A 19,453-nucleotide genomic window follows, 5' to 3' on the forward strand; every position below is an offset into this window, starting at 1 on the left:
TCCCCACTGCTTCCTGTACAGGCTCCTACAACCTCCATATTTTATTTGATTGCATGTCTTTCTGTATCTCCTAGATTTTATTACCCACCATGTCCTATTCATTTTTGTATTAAGCAAAATGGAATCTTAGCACATAGATTTTTAAAAATATTTAAGTGGATGTATGAATGAATGAATGAATGACAAATATGAGTTGTCTAAGAACTAGAAGTCTCATTAAATCTGTTTAGAACTGTCCCATCCAGGAGGCTGAAAACCATCAACCAGCTCCCTGGCTAGCCCTGCCCTCCCCCGACCAAGAGGCACTGAACTGAGCCTCTAACCTGATCAGAGAAACAAGCCACACAGGAAAACAGTCTCGTCTATTCTCAGAGCAGCCTTTCCTTAAAGCATCTCCAGAATGAGACTCAGGTGTCCCGTGGCTGCAGCATACTGCTATTTCAAAAGCAGATCTTCACTTCTGATGTAATCTTTTTCTCAGGAAACATTTGCATGCCATTCCTGGGCAATGGAATGTCCATGTGGTGCAACAGAAGCAGCAGGATAAAATTCAACTCCTTGCTTCCAGGTTGGGGCTGGTGGCTGAGCCTGGCCACTCAGGAGAGTCAGCAACCTGGTCAGACAGCTGCCTATTGTGCATGACCGTTTTCATATTTATCATACTGGAATGATCCTGATGCTCATGGAAAGGACAAGCAACCTAAAAATGGAGTGTAAACTCCAAAACCAAAAATCTCCATCTTCCAGTTGCTTAGGCCAAACATCTTAGAGTCATCCTTGACTCCTTTCTTCATCTAACATCCCACATTCAATTCATTAGCAAATCCTGTTAACCTTCAAAATATGCCCAGAATTTAACCATGCCCTGCTGCCTTTACCACTACCCCCCTAGCAGAAGACACCATCGTCTCTCATCTGTATTGACATCCTCCTAAACATCTCCCATCTTCGGGCCATAATCCCCTATAGTTTATTCTCGGCAAAGCAGCCAGAATGATCCTTTTCTATCACGTCATGCCCTAGCTCTCTGGAAGCCAGTTTTCCCTCCCTCATTTAGAGGAAACAGCCAGGTTCTCACAATGGCCTTCAAGGTTCTACATGGTCCACGCTACTTTACCTCTCTGACCTTATCTCCTGCAATCTCCTCCTCTCTCCATCCACTTCAGCCTCAAAGTCCTTGCTATTCCTTGAAGCTCACATATTGCCTCCCAGAGTCAAGCGGAATTTTATTTTCTAACAGAACAAGAGGTAAATTAAACGACTGACTTTGGCTTTCTGACTAGAGCCCCATGGCCCTGGACATTCAGAAGGTCACAGATCCAGACTACTCTCACAGCAAGAGCTTTCTGCTCTTCTCCAAATCTTATGGAGGATGGAGATGAAATACCAAGCCCACCCTGCCATAGAATTGTGGCCAGGCCTCTGTGTCTGAATTTCCTTGAGAGTGAATCCAACTTGGTTTGGGAAATGAGCCTGAGAGCACAGGAGTGAGGAAAAGATCAATCTCAAATATACCTGAATAAACCACACATGGGGGAATTTTAACAACCTTTCTGCTAGCTAGTTCTATAAGCTTTCTCATTCCATTTTCTAGCTTAAGCTTTTCCAAGAAGAGTTTGTTGACTGCCTACTCCCTAAGTTGCACACTAGGATTGAACAGTTTGCGCTTGGAAAAAGAACCAACGTGGGACTCGAAAGACAGAACCCAAGGGCATATCAAATCATCACAGGAATGTTTTATTAATCAGATATATTTACATTTCTTAGCCAATTATCTCTAAACGTGTGCCTGTTTTTCATTCAAACACAATGTAATCCTGGTAGATTCTATCATAAGAATACAGCTGCATGCATGATCTCATTGGTTCTTTGTAGTTATTTTTTTAAGATGTGAATTTAATAAGTTAAAAAACAAGAGAAAATTGTTTACCATTCTAACTGCAGGATAATCATTCTTGTCATAGCAGCAGCCCTTACAGCAAATGCTCCTCACCACCCACATTGAGCTTCTCCTCATTCTTTTGACTGACTTGTTTAAACTTTACTAACCTCAAAAAGGAGAACTGAAATTTAGCCCTAGCCCTAACCATTTTATTTGGAGGAAAGTTGGAGAAAGATATAGTTCTCTTCCAATGGGGCACATTTACAGTAAATTTAAAATTAGCATATTAAGGAAATTTACAGAATGCCTTGATAGCATTTAATTATCATACTTCTAGTAGCATACTATGAAGCTGGATGCTTTCCCTTGATATATATAACAAAATAAATTAACTTGGGGACAGGAGGTATCCAAAATAATTTTGCTGGTCTAGGCTGGAGTTTTCCTTACTATCTGCATCAGCACATTGGCATTTGTGTTTGTATTAGGGAAGCCTCTTTCATGGAGTACTAAGAACTTCCCAGGGGAAGAACTGTGTCTCTGTCTTTGCTATTTCATTCTCTCCAAGTTGGGAGAAATTTGAGTATGTGTACTACACCGAGAGAAAGTGAGTTTACAGGAATCATTTTTAGCATTACACAATGCTCGAGTAGGGATCAACAGGGACCGTGAGTTGGAAGATATTTGGTCTGAAATGGCGCTCTGACATGTGGTGATCACCTGTGTGACAGGATTTTTTTTTTTTAAACATGAATGAGTTCTGCTACAGAAATATATTTCCAACTTGTCGAAGTTTATATCAAGATTGTTTTCAGTCAGGAGTGATGTGCCAAGCTTCGGGAGAGAAAGGCAACAACGGTAATGTTTTGCAAGATAGAAAACAGGAAATACCAACCAGAGCCTACCATGTTTGACGTGGAAAACATTGATCGTTTTGACAAACAAATGTGCCTGTTAGAATTGGAATTTGGAAAAAAGTAGCATACATCGTGGTTTCAACAGCATAGTAAAGAATTGCCTTGTAATAAATCAGTTCCTGAAGAAATTTTGTAAACTTACTTTTTGAACACATCTCACAAAATGTCTCATCTAGATTGTAAGAACTTGAACTGGTTCCTTGAGTACCTCATGCATGTAATTACATTATTTGTACCTTTAACAAACCCAACCGATAACAACTCCAGTCTTTCTACCTCACTGCTTGAAACCAACAGGCTAACCACCTCAGCTCATATTCTTAATGGACAGAACTGCATAATGACTCCATTGATGCCTGAAAAGTAACTCATTTAGCATTCAGTCAGAACAAAGAAAGAAAACTAGATTTCACTTAGCCCCATTCAGGAGGTGTTTTCACTTGTCACTAGTGTTCAAGCCTGGTTCCCTTTTGGCTACTGCCCAACATAACCTGCCTTCCTGTCTGTCGCCATTTGTCCCTTACGTGTATCACACACTTGAGAGGATTTGTTTTTCTTTTAACATGGAATTTTAGTTGCATGTTTAGAAAACCAAAAACAATGCCTGCCAGCAATGGGATATTGGAAATTCTGCTGTCTAGCAGCACAGATTCGGAGATTGCAAAATCAGCAACTACAATGATACGTATTGTAAGAGTAGTTTAGTATTATTTCCACAAACATGTTTTATAAATAAATTACACTTGTGCTTATTTATTTTAAAAAGCTCTTGCTCTCAAAAAGAAGCTTTGAATGAAGAAATACTTTTCCTTTTAAAAATTACTGTCACGTGGTTTTGGAGGGGGAGAAAGTAAAGAAGCTGCTAAGATTAAGTATATATGAGAGAGATAATGATGGTATCTTTGTCACAGAGTTATTGAGGATTAAATTAGATAGTCCTTGTCAAGCAGTTGGAACAGTGCGTGACAGTGATTGTACAATATAAGTTGTTATCATTATCATCATCCCTCAACATATGAGGGAATAAGCTCAGACTTTATTTTTCTGTCAAAATTTACTCAACAAATTTCTTTTCTAATTCTAAGTACAATGGTAGCATCTCAATATGTAGGGAAGACAATTCAATAGTTTTACGTCTTCTCCCTGTTTTCTCACCAATTTTGTTTTTCATCATTTTTCATATTGACCTGATGAAACATCTGACATCTGTTACTTCAAAGAAACACTAACTAAATATCTTAAATGTTAAACACAACCACGGATTACAAGTTAAACATCAGTAGCAAGGCTTCCACAGATAAAGCAATATTCTGTTCAGTCCGGCTCTCTCTGGTCAGTTGTACCTGACAGCTGATCCTGGGTTTGCAGAATTTAATCTTGAGAAGGCTTGAAATATGTGGCTCTTCCTGGGACTCTCTGTTGTTATTTTGTGGTTGTTCAGATAAGTGTTAGTGACGGGAAAACCTCAAACTCTTGGGAGGATAAGTACCCAAACATCTAGTCACTTCGTAAAATGTCTCCAAACCTCTTCACCTTGAAAGGATCTTGACAAATGAATGACATTTCTGGAACCTACTGTTATCACTGAAAGAAGCATATCTCTTAATATCTTTCAGGATTTGGTGTCAGCAATTGGTAAAGGCTATGGGAAATAAGATTAAATTCACATCAAGGAAGGAAAATAGATACTAACTTTTTTGAAAACGTGTTTTATTGAGTTTATTTGTTATTGCTGGCCTGGTTTCTACAGGCATATGTAGTCTTAATATGAGAATGACAGATTTGCCCCTAAACACAAGGCTGCTGGGCCTACTCAGGGTGACCCACTGACCCCATGCTGTTCTGGAAATGCCTTACTTGTGAGATGTGCCATGTTTCCCATTTTAAACAACTCAACAGATACCTGCATTTGATTTTTTAATTTAGTGCAAAACAAATACAGTAATGATGCTACTTCTGCTATGAAAAGCAATTAAATATTGGTTTCTTACATGAATAACTCTTATAACCAATTACTAGCAATTAGCTTTGCAATGATGTACCAGAGATCTGGGGCCTTGGAGGTGGTGCCACTGAAGAAGAAGATCCTCCTGTTTTAGTGCATAAAGAGCTTGATAGCGAGGTTCAAAAACAAACTTAACCAAACAACTGCTATTTTTAAACCAGTGGTGGATATCTACTCTGACAGCGTTCTCTGAAGCTTCTGAGTGCCATTTAGGAGACCCTCAACTCTGAGAGCACCACAGCCACACAATGGGGACAGGGGCTGCATTGTCAAGGCTTGTCACTAATGAGGCCCTTCAGACCCATGCAGGGTCTGCAGAGTTCCTTCCCTGAGCAACTCCAGCCCTCTCTCCATTTGTTGCCTTATCACTGGAATAGGGTCATAAAAACTCCAAGACTCTGGCCCTAATCCTAGTATCTCTATATTGTTGCTAAGAACCAACAGCCCAGTGAGTCAACCAAAGATAATCAAGTTGTGTATCTTAATTTGTTTTGAAATTTGTTACCTTCTGGTCCCCAGCTGAGTTTACATCTTTCTGATTCCCCCAGTTGCAGTAATCTCTGTAAGTTCACTGAGACAACAGTCCAAAGGACTAAAATACCCATGCTATCAGTCAGCCACGTACAGGAATATTATTTTCTTACCAATAGTCACTTAAATAAAGCTGCTTATGGCAAACATCTAAAATGGGCTCTTTATACAAAACAAAAGTTCAATAAATATTTGTTGAATAAATGGATGAAACAATGAACCAATCAACTGATGAAAAAATTTGATGATTTGGTAAATATTGGTAAATCTTCATACATCTGAACTAGAATGAAGTTTTTCCAAGGTACAATAAATTGTAAGCCCGCTGAGGACAGAGTGTATCATAATCTTTTTCTGTTATACACAGTTTCCTCCATAAGACTACACTTGAATGGACATTCAATAAATATTTACTAATTGAATCAAATTATATCAATTATACAAGATTTAGTTTTACAGCTTTAATTATCATACAATAACTGTATAAAAGCATATCCCCCCTAAAAAAGTCATTTTTAAAGATAAAGAGAACCAAAATGAAAAGCTTAAAAATTCATGCACATTGCTTAGGGAAAATGTTCTGCTTTGCCTAAGGTTACTGAGATTTTTCTAGAAATGTGATGTCTGCAGCCCCACCTTGCACTATCCTTTGGCTTAGACTCTTAGCGAGACAAACAAGCATGTGCTAGGATGCTAAATCTAATCTGGAAAATAAAAAATCTGTCCCCATTGAAGGAAAAGGGCAAAGAGGGATGGCTTCAGGAGCGAAACACTACTCAGCTCTGATAGCCTCCCCTTTCCTCAACAAGTCAGAGCTATTCTCTTTGCACCGTGATTAATTAGGAAGCTGCTAATAAGGGAGACTGGCAAATCTTTGTGACTGCAGTTTCTACCACCCATTTGCAGTGTCCCAAGTGACTATCTGTCAATTTTAAATAGAAAAGGCGAAAGCAGTTGTTGAGAGGTTTTAAGGAGAAACCTCTCCCCAGCACATACTCCAATTAAAAACATTTGGGACCCAAGTAATCTCAGTATGTGCTTCAGTCTCCAAGCCAATCTGCAAGTGTAGGCCCATCTCATGAACAGACGGCCTGGGCTGGTCTGCTGGAAGCTGGCAATGGCTCAGTAATGCAAAAACTGTGAATGTTCCCAATTTTCTATTTGTTAGGTAGAAAATATTTTCTGGCCAAATTTAGTGGAAAATACATTCCAAAATCTCCCTTACTAATAAAAGTGGAAAACAGACTTAAATGGAGCAGAAGGCTTGAAGAATCTTTTGGTATAGAAGTTACTGCCACATTAAGTAGGACTTTGGGATCAGCTGGCAAAACCATTAGAGAGGAAGAGATTATTATTATGGAAACTCTTCCCATACCAGATATCAAGGCAGAGTGAAGGCTTCTCATTCTAGCATGTGGAGCTCACGAGAACTGAATGGGGTGCACTGTGTTCAATTGTGAAAGGAAACAAACGGCAGAACAGATTTTTCTCACTGAAAAAAGTATTAGAAACATACAGGTGAGTCCCTTATTATAATTTTCAAAAAGTACAACCAAATGTTTCAACCTTAATAAATGAAACAGCTTGCTCGTCTGTGTAGCCAATCTGTCATTTTCTTGCAGGTTTCGGGTTAGTATGGCTACATGCTCCTTCCACCCTTCCAATGGCACACATTTTTGGTGAATGTCTTCATCACTGAGGGCAAGGAATATATAAAATCAGAATACATTCCTATCTACCAGAGAAAATATTTTCAATCAGCAACAGTTACATAGCAGCACAGATTGCTTACTACTTCTGTGACAAGGAGCCAACAAGAACCCTGGGGAAATTCAAGGTGAGTGACTTGAGATTGGGCAATGGAGGTCAGAATTATCCAGGTTCCTCTTTGGGGCCCATAATCTTAGAGATTATTTTGACATATACAGATATAAATAAATTACAAACACAATTAGTGAGGCCCTGGGAAGTTGGGTGCTAAGGGATAGGGAAGAAAATTAAAAGAGAAGGAAGATTTTCTGAGAACCGAATACGTGATGACAGATTAAACTGAATCATGTAGTATCTTTGCCTTTCATAGCCAGTTCATTTACATGTCTCATATTTTTGTTAAGGAAAGACAATGGGGGGGGGGTTGCTAAAAGACAAGGAGTTCCTTAAAGGACTGTGTCCTGCTATCAGGAAATCCAAGAAATTCAAACAGAGATTGCTGCTGTGGAGCACTCTAGATAAAACTGTGGAGTTTAACTACGCTGGGCGTCAGGTAGGCTTGTCTCTGAGCTGCTGCTGGGAGCTAACAGACGAGAGTCCAGGAGCCGATAGCTCTTCCTGATGTTGGCTCATTTCATGAAACGTGACCCAATTTTATTGAGCACCACTGTTGAGTTACCAAAAGGCTCCTCAAGTTACGCTCACTTTCCTTGCACTTGGTCAAAGAACAGTGAAATTGTGTATAGAATTCTTTCTCTTTCGATGATTAATGTTGAGAGAAGAACACTATCAAGGGCCAGAGGAGATGAAAAGGTAATTCCTACCGATAAAATGAGCTGTTTCTGGGCAGCCTGTTCTAACGGCAGTCCTCTCTGTGGCTCCTCCTCTCAATGTTTCCTTGTCTGGGCTATTTTCACCTATTTTTGCAGAAAGGCTCCCCCCACATTCAGGAGTGAGTAAAGGGGCCTCCCAGGCTTCCGCTGCATGAGGAAGGAAGATGAAACTGCCTAAAAGGACCTTGAATGGGGCTGGCACTATTTTTGCTCACATATTCAACACTTTCACAGACACACCAAAAAATTACTTGAAGCCTAATACCTTATGGTCAGCCTCATACCGAAGAACTTTATTTTTGTTTTTCTTTTTTTAAGCTAAAATGTTATTGAAAACAAAATTTTCTCAACTAGCCACTTGGGAACAATATACTGTATTATGAAGCTCCGTTACGTTTTACATGTTTTTGAAATCCTGACAGGACAAAGTATTTTCCCCTTGAATTTTGAAATTTAAACTATCTTCTTCCTCTTCCAGGCTGTTCTGCCTCAAGATCGGGCTGCCGGAAAGAAGGAGCCACGTGAAAAGTGCATGAGAAGTGAGCGTGGAAAACACAGAAATGGAATGCCCGTGAGGCTGAAGATGGCACTGACTTAGCGAAGGTTCTCGCTTCTGCTTCCGTGGTCCCCGCTGGGGCAGCCAGCATCAGGCCAGGCCAGGCCACACCGAAATGGCAGGAAGAAGGACTGTACAGTGGGTCCCCTTGAATCATGCTACTAAAAAAAGGTGCAACGAGAAACAGGTCCCTGTGCATTCTTAGTCACAACTGTGGGCAGAAGAACCCATACGATTCCTCCCTTTGGTATTAAATAACAGTTTAAAAAAGCTTTTTAGAAACAAAGCAAATACATGGTGGGACTGGAAACGTTAGCCATCCCAGGTTAGTTGTCCACTGAAATAAGTCTCATCCCTAGTCATAAATAAATAATCTCTTTCCTGGTCTGACTTCCATGCCAGGATCAATATCTCTTAACATCTTACTTATTTTATTACTGCTTTTGGTTTTCTGGGACTGATTGAAAGTTGCTCAGAGGAAATCTTTGGTTTTGCTTAAGTGTCCGTGACATTTAATCATGACTTTCCTTGCAGTTTAATTCCAACCAGTCAATCAGTTAATCCACTTCGATTGATTCTGGGCTCTCGGTTATTGGCTTGCACTCATTGGGCATCCGCTGGTGTCGGCTCAGCTGGGTGGCCTGCGTGAAGCTCCTCTCACACCTCTCGCACCTGGTGGAGGCAAGAGAGAAAATTGAGACCAGGGAGCGGGGCCTGCAGGGTGATGGGCTTCCTCTCATCCTGCCTAATCAGAACAGACACTCCAAAGTGGCTTCAGATTTTACCGGCTCAAGAGGTTTAATTGGTGGCTCCTTCCAAGGCCTGGAGGCCTGTGATGGGACAAAGCCCGTCTGAGGCAGAACAGAGGGATCTGTCAATAGGCAGGGGGAAGGTGATTTCTCCAGAGGACCCTGTCCTGCTGCAGCTCTGATCACTGTCAGTTCAAATAGATAAAGAACAAAAAGAGACTTTCAGGAGTGAGCCATCAAAGCAGCCGCTTGTCTGCAGTTTTCGGCTCCGTAACCCCAAAGAGAAATTGATGACAAATAGAATTTCACCTGCTGCTAATTTAAAATCGAGAATTCTACTCCCCTCAGCACAGCAGCCAAAGCGCTATCAACTCTGAATTTGGAAACTAGAGGAAGCAATACGTTAGTTTGCAGTGACTATAGGGGTGGGGGTGGGTGGTTGTTTTGGTGCAAAAGCTAGTTAGGGTATCCCAGCCCAGTCAAACTTACGGCTAAAACAGCATTTGTGGTGGGGTAGGGGGCTCAGAAAAACCCCAAATCAACCAATGTTTGTGTGGTCCAAGAAGTTTACTTCTCCAGAAACACAGTAGAAAGAATGTACTTGTGGGACCATAATTAAGGGCCAGTGTGTCTGACGAGGAGAAAACGGGTGTCACACTTCAAGAATATCTCCTCTCCTTAACTTAAAAAACAAATTTATAATCTAGAGTCCCTGGGCCTGACCCATCTCCCACACAATGTACACTTCCTAGCTCGATGGGTTCTCAGTCTATAAAAACCACACACACCTTTAGATGTTCGGCAGTGGTTGTTCCTGGCTGGTTGTCTGATGTGTACACACACACACACACACAGATGAGCTGTGGCAGCAAGCTGGGCATAGACAGTGAGTACCCTGCTCTTCTGGGCTGCCTATACCACTGGCCGAGCACCCTTTAGGGCACAGCGGCCACCTCAGCCATCCCCTTAATGTCCTCTCCTCAAACCTTTGAAGGAAAAGATATTCAGGAGAGCTGCAGACAACTGTCCCTCTTTTAAATAGTGCAACCCTTGGTTCTGGGGCCCCTGCACTGTTGGGGCTGTGGCAAAGCCAGCATGAGAAAGTCCGAAGTGTCCATCAGATGTTACGTGCCCCGTTATCTGGTGGCCAGTCCTCTCGTTCTCCTGTTTTGCAAATTATACAAAGTGCCTAGATACAGAAATAATTACCATAAAAATAGAACACGTCCACCTCCTTTGGGGATTCTGGCATATTTCTGAGCGCTGGGAGACTAGAGCTTGACTGTCACACTGGGGTTTTCCAGGGCTCCTGCGCCAGCTAGTGTGTCAGGGTGAAGAAGTTGTGTTTCTTTGGTTGTCTTTCAGGGAATATTTTTAGCAGCCTGTTCCACTGTTAAAAACTGCACTGTGATCTTGACAAATGTATAATGTCAGCTTTAATGTATCAGACCTATCAGCTCAATGAAAATAACTCAGAAGTATTGATCAGCTAATGATTTTTGGTGTATTCATTAACGTCCACGGGCAGCTCATCCCCTCTCCAGAGCTCCTGAAGTGCCGATGACATGTTAGCGAATTGCTGATTGTTTATTAGAAAACTGATTAGTTACTGGATCAGCGTGTCAAAATATACTACCTTTCACTGCTTGACGAACTTTCAAGTTATTATATTCCTTTTTTTAAATTTTGAAGCTCCAGAATCAATTTCAAAGAGAGAATAGTTTGAACAATTAGGAGGACTGACTATTTACCTGGCTCAAGCTTTTGCACTTCTAATCTTGTTTATTAGAATATAAGGAGCTCATAAGTGGGATGTTTGGTGCTTCATATAACACAAAAGTGCATGTAATGTGTAATATTTAAATATCCAGATTAGACAGAGACATTAAGAGGGGAGTTACATTTTTCTCAAGTATTTGCCTTAATGCCTCATAGATATTTACACTCGTGAAACAATTTGTTGTAATAGTCAGGAAATTTACTAAGTCTGATCTATAGGGTACCTGAGGTCATCTCTGAAAAATCATCTCTAGTGCCATCTGCTCACCAAGTGTGAGGAAAAACACATGCAGATATATAGAAAATTACCTTAATTTAGATCCTTTTCCTAGGAATTCCCCCTTCTTGAGGAAAGTGGGCTACTAGAAATAATATCTGTGTGGGTTGGGAATGATAAGAACACAATTCGTATAACTGAGGAAGTAAACAGAGCTAAATATAAAGATATTTTTTGAAAGTAAGGGAAGGGCCTCAGTTTTATGTTTATCATCTGTAATATTAGAAAAATCCCCTTCAAAAGTTATCTTCATAGCTTAATGAAACTCACCAGAAGGACAGACTCAAGGCAAATACCTAGGTTCTGGCAGGTCAGAGCAAGACTTCAGTAGGGTTGGCTTTTAATTAACCCTGAACTATAATCCCAGTTGAGTGACTGGGCAAGGGTACCTATAAGCCTGGGCTTCATGTGGTGTAACAGAACAAGAAGGAAAGAAAGATGAGGGTAATGAGCTGGGAGCAAAGAAATGCTCCCGCACACAGGGTCCTCCTCATCGTGCAGACGTCACAGCTGTGAAGAGAACATCACAGGAACACTGAAGTGGACAATCATCCAAATATTTCAGCAAAGATAAAGTCCCCAACTTTCTCCTATTCCTGGTGTCTTAATTAGAATTAATTTCCTTTTAGATTCAAGATCATTCATTACTTAATGTCATGGTTGACTGGATTATAGGTACAGGGAGCTTAACAATTACCACCTGAAACTGATAGAGGTGCAAACAATGTCAAGTTCTGTTACACAGAAAACCTGCAGGAAGCTTTCTGTCTGTGCGTCTATGGCCTGTCACAAAATACTTCTCGACCTGAACCAGACAGCACAGGGTTTCATACATATGATATGCTCAATGCATATTTACTGATGTGTTCTTTTGATTTGCTTTGATTTTGCCGAGATCTTGTTAAAAACATTAGATGCTCTTTGAAATATCCATTAATTTTTTTTTAAGACTGAGCCAAACTGTCTTTACTTAAGGCAAAAACGTAGTGACGAGTATTTTCCCTCACTTCTAACAAAGATGAAGAGAACCTCTCCTACGGAAAGTTGCACAGCTCACAGGCAACAAGCGGCTCCCACGGATCCTCCCAGGCAAAGTGGCCTCCCTGAAATCGTGAGAGATTATGTCTGGTAATAGAGTAGCAGAAAGGAGTCCTCACTGCAAAGCGTAAGTTTTAGACTGCCAGCTTCCTTCCTTCCTTCCTTCTTTCCTTCCTGCTTTCCTCTTTTTAATAAAGTGCTTGGCAATTGCTGTTAAATGAAATGATGTCTTGCTTTTCTTCCTTGTTCTCCGCGACTTCCAGCCTTACAGTATAAACTGAAAGCCGAGACCTTCAAAATGATCCTTTGATACGTGTTTTTCCTATGGGTCCCTTTACCTTAGAAATTCTAAGTCCACTCCTAGGTTAGCTGCTGACAGGCCCATGAACTACTTAGACTTTGGGGGCTGGAGTCTTTCTGTGGGATTTCAGCCAATCAGATTGTGAGGCAAAGCCCGGAATGAAACTCTGATCTCTTAATGCCAAATCTTCTCCAGCCTTCTTTGGATGGCAATAATCTTGATCTGCCTTCAAAAACCACGTTTCAGCAGAAGATTTTAGCAGTTGGAAAGGGCTTTCCCCTGACATGGCAGACAGTCTTAGCTGGCCCCTGAGAATTCTGTGAAGGTCTTCTGGCCCCTGGACAGGTGGGACAATTTGGGGACTGAGCCATTTGGGGCATTTACTCAAACCTGCCCAAGGCGTACAATTTAGGGTTGTGCATCTTTACAAGATTCTTTTCCTTCTTTGCAACATTGTTTAAGCCAATAGCCATTAGTTGAAGTAGTAAAATTAACTGTTGTGGCGAAACCCATTTTATTGACTAATCTGCAACAAAAGTTTTTCTGAATGTTTGCTTTACAAGCTTGTAAAAGGATATCTTCATAATATTTACAAATGTCCGTGGGATGGATATCCATGAGCTATGGTTGGAAGCTTCCCAAAACTCCCTTGGGATAGTTCAATCCTGAACGATCTGGTTGTATACACTGAAAGATTTAGCTTTCCATTTCCTAGAAGACGTTTAAATCTTGCACTTTTAAAATAAGAGTACACTCAGTTCTCTCCTGGGAATATATACTTGATGTATTAAAAAAAAACCCACAGTATGTGGCTATCCTAATAAAAGCAGAAGTAGAAGGAACTAAAACATGTACATAGAATCTAATCCAACCAACTCTGGTTGCTTCTTTATATTCTTTTTCCAGATGAAATTAGGTTATGGTCACAAAAAATACTTTCAGAGAGGAAAAAGATACAACTACTAAAGCCCTTCAAATATAAATCTGATGAATTAAAATTAAGTTAAAATGGCAGCTCTATTGGAAACATGACAAAAACAGGATGCTAAAGAAAAAAAATTGAGTGGAGTCAACAAGGTTACACATAAGTAACACCTTAACATTAATAGAAATCTATTTCCCATTTTGACCCTGAAACCTCTTCAATTAATTTCTAAAATCTATTTACACAGCAACAAGATAAAAATCAATCTGATTCCTGGCACTGTGTCTGTCTGGCTGCCCTCTGTAGTCCAGGAGCCAGGAGAATCATCAGTCCTCCTGCAACTCCGCTTTTGAAAAGCTCTCTTGCTCAAAGGCATAGAAAATGTGCCACTGTCATCTTCCACATCCAGAGCAGTGGTAAAGCCAAATTTTGTGAACCCCTTGAGGGCTAGACCTGAGGGCAATGACAAAGTCCACTGGTGCAGGACACAAACACCTGCAATAGGGAACTCTAGGACTATGCCAACCCCTTCGGCCCTTGCGGTGGATTAGAAAAAATGGGCCCCTTTGGACTACTGCAGCCCCGGAGGGCACAGCTAGGCTGGGATAGTGCAGTCTTGATTTTAGACCCCATCCTTCCCCTTAGCCGGATGCTTTCATGCAATGAGGAATCTGCTCCCACGTACAAAGACAAAAATTAAAACTATTTTTGTTATTAATATCTAAACCGCTATGAAAACAGTTAGGAATAATGAATAAAGGTAACTAACTAAATCGCAGGGAGGCGAGTGATGACCTCCTCCCTCTACTGGCAGATACTGAGGTGGAGGTGGGCAGGACGAGTCCAGCAGGATGAGACCAGAAGGACTTTGCGACCCCAAGCCAAGCCTGGCCTCAGGCTGAGCATCATGGCAAGAGTGTGCCACACCAGCAGCTCTGGAGGGAAAATTAGGGGTAATGAGACTCTGGGAAGAAGACTCCTTGGTTGAGACTGACTAAGGGGACTCGTCTCCAACTGCCTGAATTATTTCCTGTCTTGTTTGATCTTGCCCTGCAGAAGGTAAATATGCTGTACATCTATGCCTTTTTAATACTCCTCCTTAATCAGGGAAAGGCAGTGTGGCAAAGAGGGAGAAAGATGTGAGAGGGCGGAACAGAAAAGAGCCCAACACACACAGAGTAAACACGGCTCTGATATGGCCAATCCATCACACCTACTGGGTCACACGCCCCAACCTTTCCACATGCTGTTTGGGCTGCCAGAAAAGCCTCTTTTCCTTTGTACGTCTGGAAAACTCCCACTGATCCTTCAAGACACATCTTAAACATCATCTCCCCTAGATAGCACTAATTACTCCTCTTCTATGCTACCCTGAAACACTGTACATATGTCTTATGATTTTTCACTTTTACATTCTTCACCCTATGTTGTAATATTTGTTTATGAATTGGGCTGCCCCATAAACTATGAGATCTTCAAAGACCAGGGGCTGAGTTTCATTCACCTTTGTATCTCCTGTGCCTAGCAGGGTGACTAGTACAAAAGTAGGTGCTCAATAGATATTTGCTTAATGAATGAATATGTATATACATGGATGAATGGCTGAGTGAATGAACAGGCCACTTCGCATGATTCAGATGTCCAGTGTTTTCATGACGGTGCTCTATCTAGAAACACACTCTCACTCAGATGCCCTTACTTTTGCCAAAGCCCTTGGAATTCAGTTCCACCTCTTTCCGCATTCCCTGAATCCCCAAGAACTTGGATGTGCCCTGTATTTAGTTTTGTTTTTCTTTTTTCACCAAATGGTAATTCTGAGATCCGAAGGGCACACTGACAAGCCGCAATTTGGCTGCTATAATAGATTCAAACCTCTTTAACACATAGGAAAGAGGAGGAAATCGTTCACCAGAATCCTAAAAGGTTCAAGTTCCACAAGAGATGATTATCCAGATGTCCTAAATTGTGACTACCTTGCTGATGGCCATGAGGCTTGCTGATGAACATGAGATGCCACTCTGTGTGACTCTGGCTCAAGTTCTAGAAGCACAGATCCTCAGGAACTAGAAAGAGTCTTAAAATTACTTACTCCTACTTCCTTATTTTACTGATGAGAAAACAGACCCAGAAAGATTGTCTCATGTCCAAGGTTACACAGCTCAAGCCAGGATCAGCGTACAGGTTTCCTGATTTCATTTTCCCAATGACAGCAAATAAACAAGTAGGAAGTAGGTCCCTTTGCAGCCCAGACACTGACCTTCTGAATAGCCTTCTCCACCAGCTGGCTGAGCCGGGCAGCGCTGCGCTCGGTTCTCGGGAAAGGCGAAGAGAAAGCGGGGATGAAGGGCTTGGCGCTACTTACTTGAAGGGCTTTTCTCCAGTGTGGGTTCGAATGTGGTTGTTGAGGGTGGTGGCCCCGGCAAAGGCACGACCACAGTAGCCGCACTTGAAAGGCCGGTCACTGGAGTGAGTGACCACGTGGTTCCTCAGTTCTGAAGGTTGGGAAAAAGACTGGGAGCAGTGACCGCATTGGTAAGGTCTGAAACAAATAAAGAGACTGCCTGGTCATTGTTCTCTATGCGAGTCAGTGGAAGTCAGCACCATGAGGCAGGGTCAAAACTTTTTGGGGACATTATCTCAGTTTTTAAAACAGAGCTTGGGCTGCTGGGTTCCCATTACTTTACTTGTTGCCATAGGAACAAAATTCACAGAGATGCTGAGACGCATTCATTCCCAAACAAATATTCCTTTCCAGTACCAACCACACCATTTCAAGAACCTCTACTCTCTTGTTTTTCTCCCCATCCCTAGACAAATACTAGTGTACTTTTGGGAGGATCGAGTACAGATTTGATTAAGCAGAATGTCACAAGGGAAAATATGGAATTGTCTCTCATAATTCCATAGCACTTCTAACTTTTCAAAGTGCTTTAAAATCAATTATCTAGTTTAATCTTTACAATAATTCTCTGGGGCAAGGAAAGTAGTTGTTATTATCTCTGTCAGTGCAGAAAACTGAAGATAAATCGTCCTCATAGGAAATAAGCTCTTGATGCCAAGGTCACTCTAGGGTGTTTGGACCTTTATTCTAAGTGCCAGGTAAACATGCAGGCAAGCCAGCAAGTTGCATGCGTGTTTTAATAAATACTAAACTGTCTCAGGGTCTGTCTATGGCACAACCCCAACTTGGGGTCATCTGATAATATTGCCTAGACGAACACAGATGTGCACCCAGATTTGTTCCTTTGTAAAAGAAATCCTGACTTCTACTTACTCCCTCCCCCTACTAATATTCATCCATTGGGCCTTTTTCCTGAACTTCAGCTCCTCAGTTTAATCTGGTAGTGAGCAATGATTTATAGCAGCACAGAAATGACAGGATGTCACTATGCTTGCAGAAGGATGACTGTGATGCAAAAGCAAATGGAAGGAAGTTGTGACAAATACCTGATAATTAGCAAGATTATCAGAGAACATTCTTTCCAGCTCATGAGAAGTAAATCAATTTTTGGTTTTCATAAAGTAGATTAAAATTCTGTCTTCTCTACAGAAGTTCTTCTGCTTACTTAAGCAGAATCTGGTGAGTGATATAAAACCTGGGGAGTTTTCCCTATTCGAAGCTATTTCATATCATTCCTTGACAGGGCTCTAATTTGTTTATCAAAATTTTTGTTAAGAAAATTAATAATCTGTCATGAAGGATATTAACAGTGCTCATGAAGCCCTGGTCTGTGGCCCAGACATTTCTGGCTGTGTTTAGAAAGCCAATGGTGAAAGCAGACTTAATTGCTCCACCTTTAACAAATGCATAAGATCCAACGACCAGAAACCAAAATACAGGGCTAGGAGACAATGGTGACCGAGCATGTACAACAATTCAATTAAGTGCAAAATAAAGTGTACCCTCTCATTTGTCAAGTGAAGTGCTTAATTGTGGCTATTTGCCTCACTGAACACAAATACTATTATTTTACCAGGCTTCAGCACACTGAGCACTGATTGTAGAATTTTTTAGCTTGATTAATAGTCTAGGATTGGTCAATAACTCAATACTATACCATTTTAATTACTTACATTTAGAAATCTATCTAACTGCTCTCAAACAAGTTTCAAAGAAATATATAAGAGTCCTTGGTAAGGAGTTTATCAATCTTGACAAATTACACATGCATTTTATTACAATTATAAAATAATGCTTTGAAAGTCATTAAAATTACATGTAGATGAAAATATCCTGCTGAATCTGTTCTTGGTAGTAACCATTAACCTTAAAGGGCTCCTCAAGAAAGCATTCTCTCAGGGGTGAATTTCTTAAACGTTATTGAAGATTATAAACAAAATAATATATTTATATATGCTATATCCACTGACAATTGATTTTTCTAATAGTGAAGGAACCATTAACATTTATTAGCCTCTGGTTATCTATTTTTAATAGCTATCACAATAAACAATAAGCCACTAAATAAAACCAATTAATCTTTTCTTTTTTTTCTAACTCCACTGTCAAAAGTTGGGATGATTTATTTCCTATAGTCAGAAGTTAATCCATCCTTTTTATGTTAATAGTCACAGAGGTGAAGATTTACACACAGAAGAGTAGAAATGACCACAGAGAGGCTTATGTTGAATTCTTATACCAAAATAATACCAGTGAAAGGCAAATAGGATTCTAACACATCACCTTGGCCCAGCACCGGCCTGAGAGGTGTTCGCTAGGTATCCAGTGACCTATGGCACAGTTTTCAAAACTTTGCAGATTCAGCTTGACTGAATGGAAAGGCCTAGAACAGGGGAGATAGGAGAGGTGAGTCTTGCTTCAGCCTCTGACCCTAATTAGCTGTGGAACTTGGACAAGTCACTCAAATTCCCTCTCTATTTTCTCATGTCTCTGGTAAGCAGGACGGACTGCTTACTAGATGCTCTCTCACATCCCGTCATGCTCTGTTCCTGTTTTCAGATAATCAACAAACGTGTGCTGCCTGAGGATCTGTACAAGGCACAGGCTCACAAGAGACAGTATCAATAACATGATCTCCATCTTCCATTGTGTGTACTAGCCAGTTCCCTATACACAGAGTTTCTATGGTTTTGTGTATATGTCCACACTAATTAGAATATGGACCACTAAAACTTATTTGGTAAACAGTTGAGAATTCATAGCGACAAGAAAATCTAGTACCAAAATGTAAGACCAAGCCTCATCTTAGCTGATCTCAAAAAATAAAGTGATATCCTTTCATTCTTAGGTAACTTGAAGAATTATTTTAGACCACGTGGTCACATTCACGTTGGCAGAAGATGATTTTATGTAGAATTTAGAACAAATATCTGTACTCTACTTGCCACTATAACAACAGATTGTCTCTCTCAGCCTAGAAATTTACAGAAAGTCAGCCCTCCGAAAGTAAAGACAATCAAAAAGTAATTTAAATATTGACTGTGTCCTAGGCTTTCATCTAATGACACAGGAGTAAGTTCAAGACAGAATGAAACCTTCAAGCCCAAGAGCAGGGCTTAAGAAACATGATTGCCACTAAGGAATCTCAGACATCACAACTTCTTTTGGGAGAACTGGCTGCAGGTGTTAAAACTGTGTACACATGTTTCTACCAGCACACTCCGACTCCTCACCCCTCAACTGACAGCTGACAGGCTTTAGGGGCACAGAATTAGTTGCCATTACTCAGCTTTTTACCCTGATGACTAACATTCCCATTAATTTTTCATGGTCTGGCCAAAAGATAAGACTCAATTTATTAAGCTTTTGGACACAATCAGTTTCAGCTCCAAAGTTCTGTCTCCCTTTGATGTGTCATACTGGAAGCAGTATGGGAGGACTGCGTCAAGTGCTGTGTTCAGTTTTACTCTTTCCAGGATCTCATGTCATTGAACAACTAAAAGGGAATCTTCTTTCTAAAGCACTTTGATTCTCCCCAAGTCATCATAT

General features: G+C 40.8%; 1 protein-coding gene across 2 annotated transcripts in view; it reads right to left on the bottom strand.

The window, feature by feature from the left end:
* Window positions 1-409: 409 nt before the first annotated feature.
* PRDM6 (PR/SET domain 6) overlaps window positions 410-19,453 on the bottom strand; it is a 104,955-nt gene continuing 85,911 nt past the window's right edge. Inside the window, exons 6-7 of one of the 2 annotated variants that reach the window (XM_070517502.1) lie at window positions 15,866-16,042; window positions 410-9,106 (exon numbers count right to left, since the gene is read on the bottom strand). In XM_070517502.1, the coding sequence (XP_070373603.1) occupies window positions 8,992-9,106; window positions 15,866-16,042 (292 nt within the window). In that variant the 3' untranslated portion in view covers window positions 410-8,991. The remainder of the gene's footprint in view (window positions 9,107-15,865; window positions 16,043-19,453) is intronic. The other variant, XM_044780687.2, reaches the window with a different exon arrangement.

This window comes from Equus asinus, chromosome 9 (genome assembly GCF_041296235.1).
Source record: "Equus asinus isolate D_3611 breed Donkey chromosome 9, EquAss-T2T_v2, whole genome shotgun sequence".
Taxonomy (NCBI): Eukaryota; Metazoa; Chordata; class Mammalia; order Perissodactyla; family Equidae; genus Equus; species Equus asinus.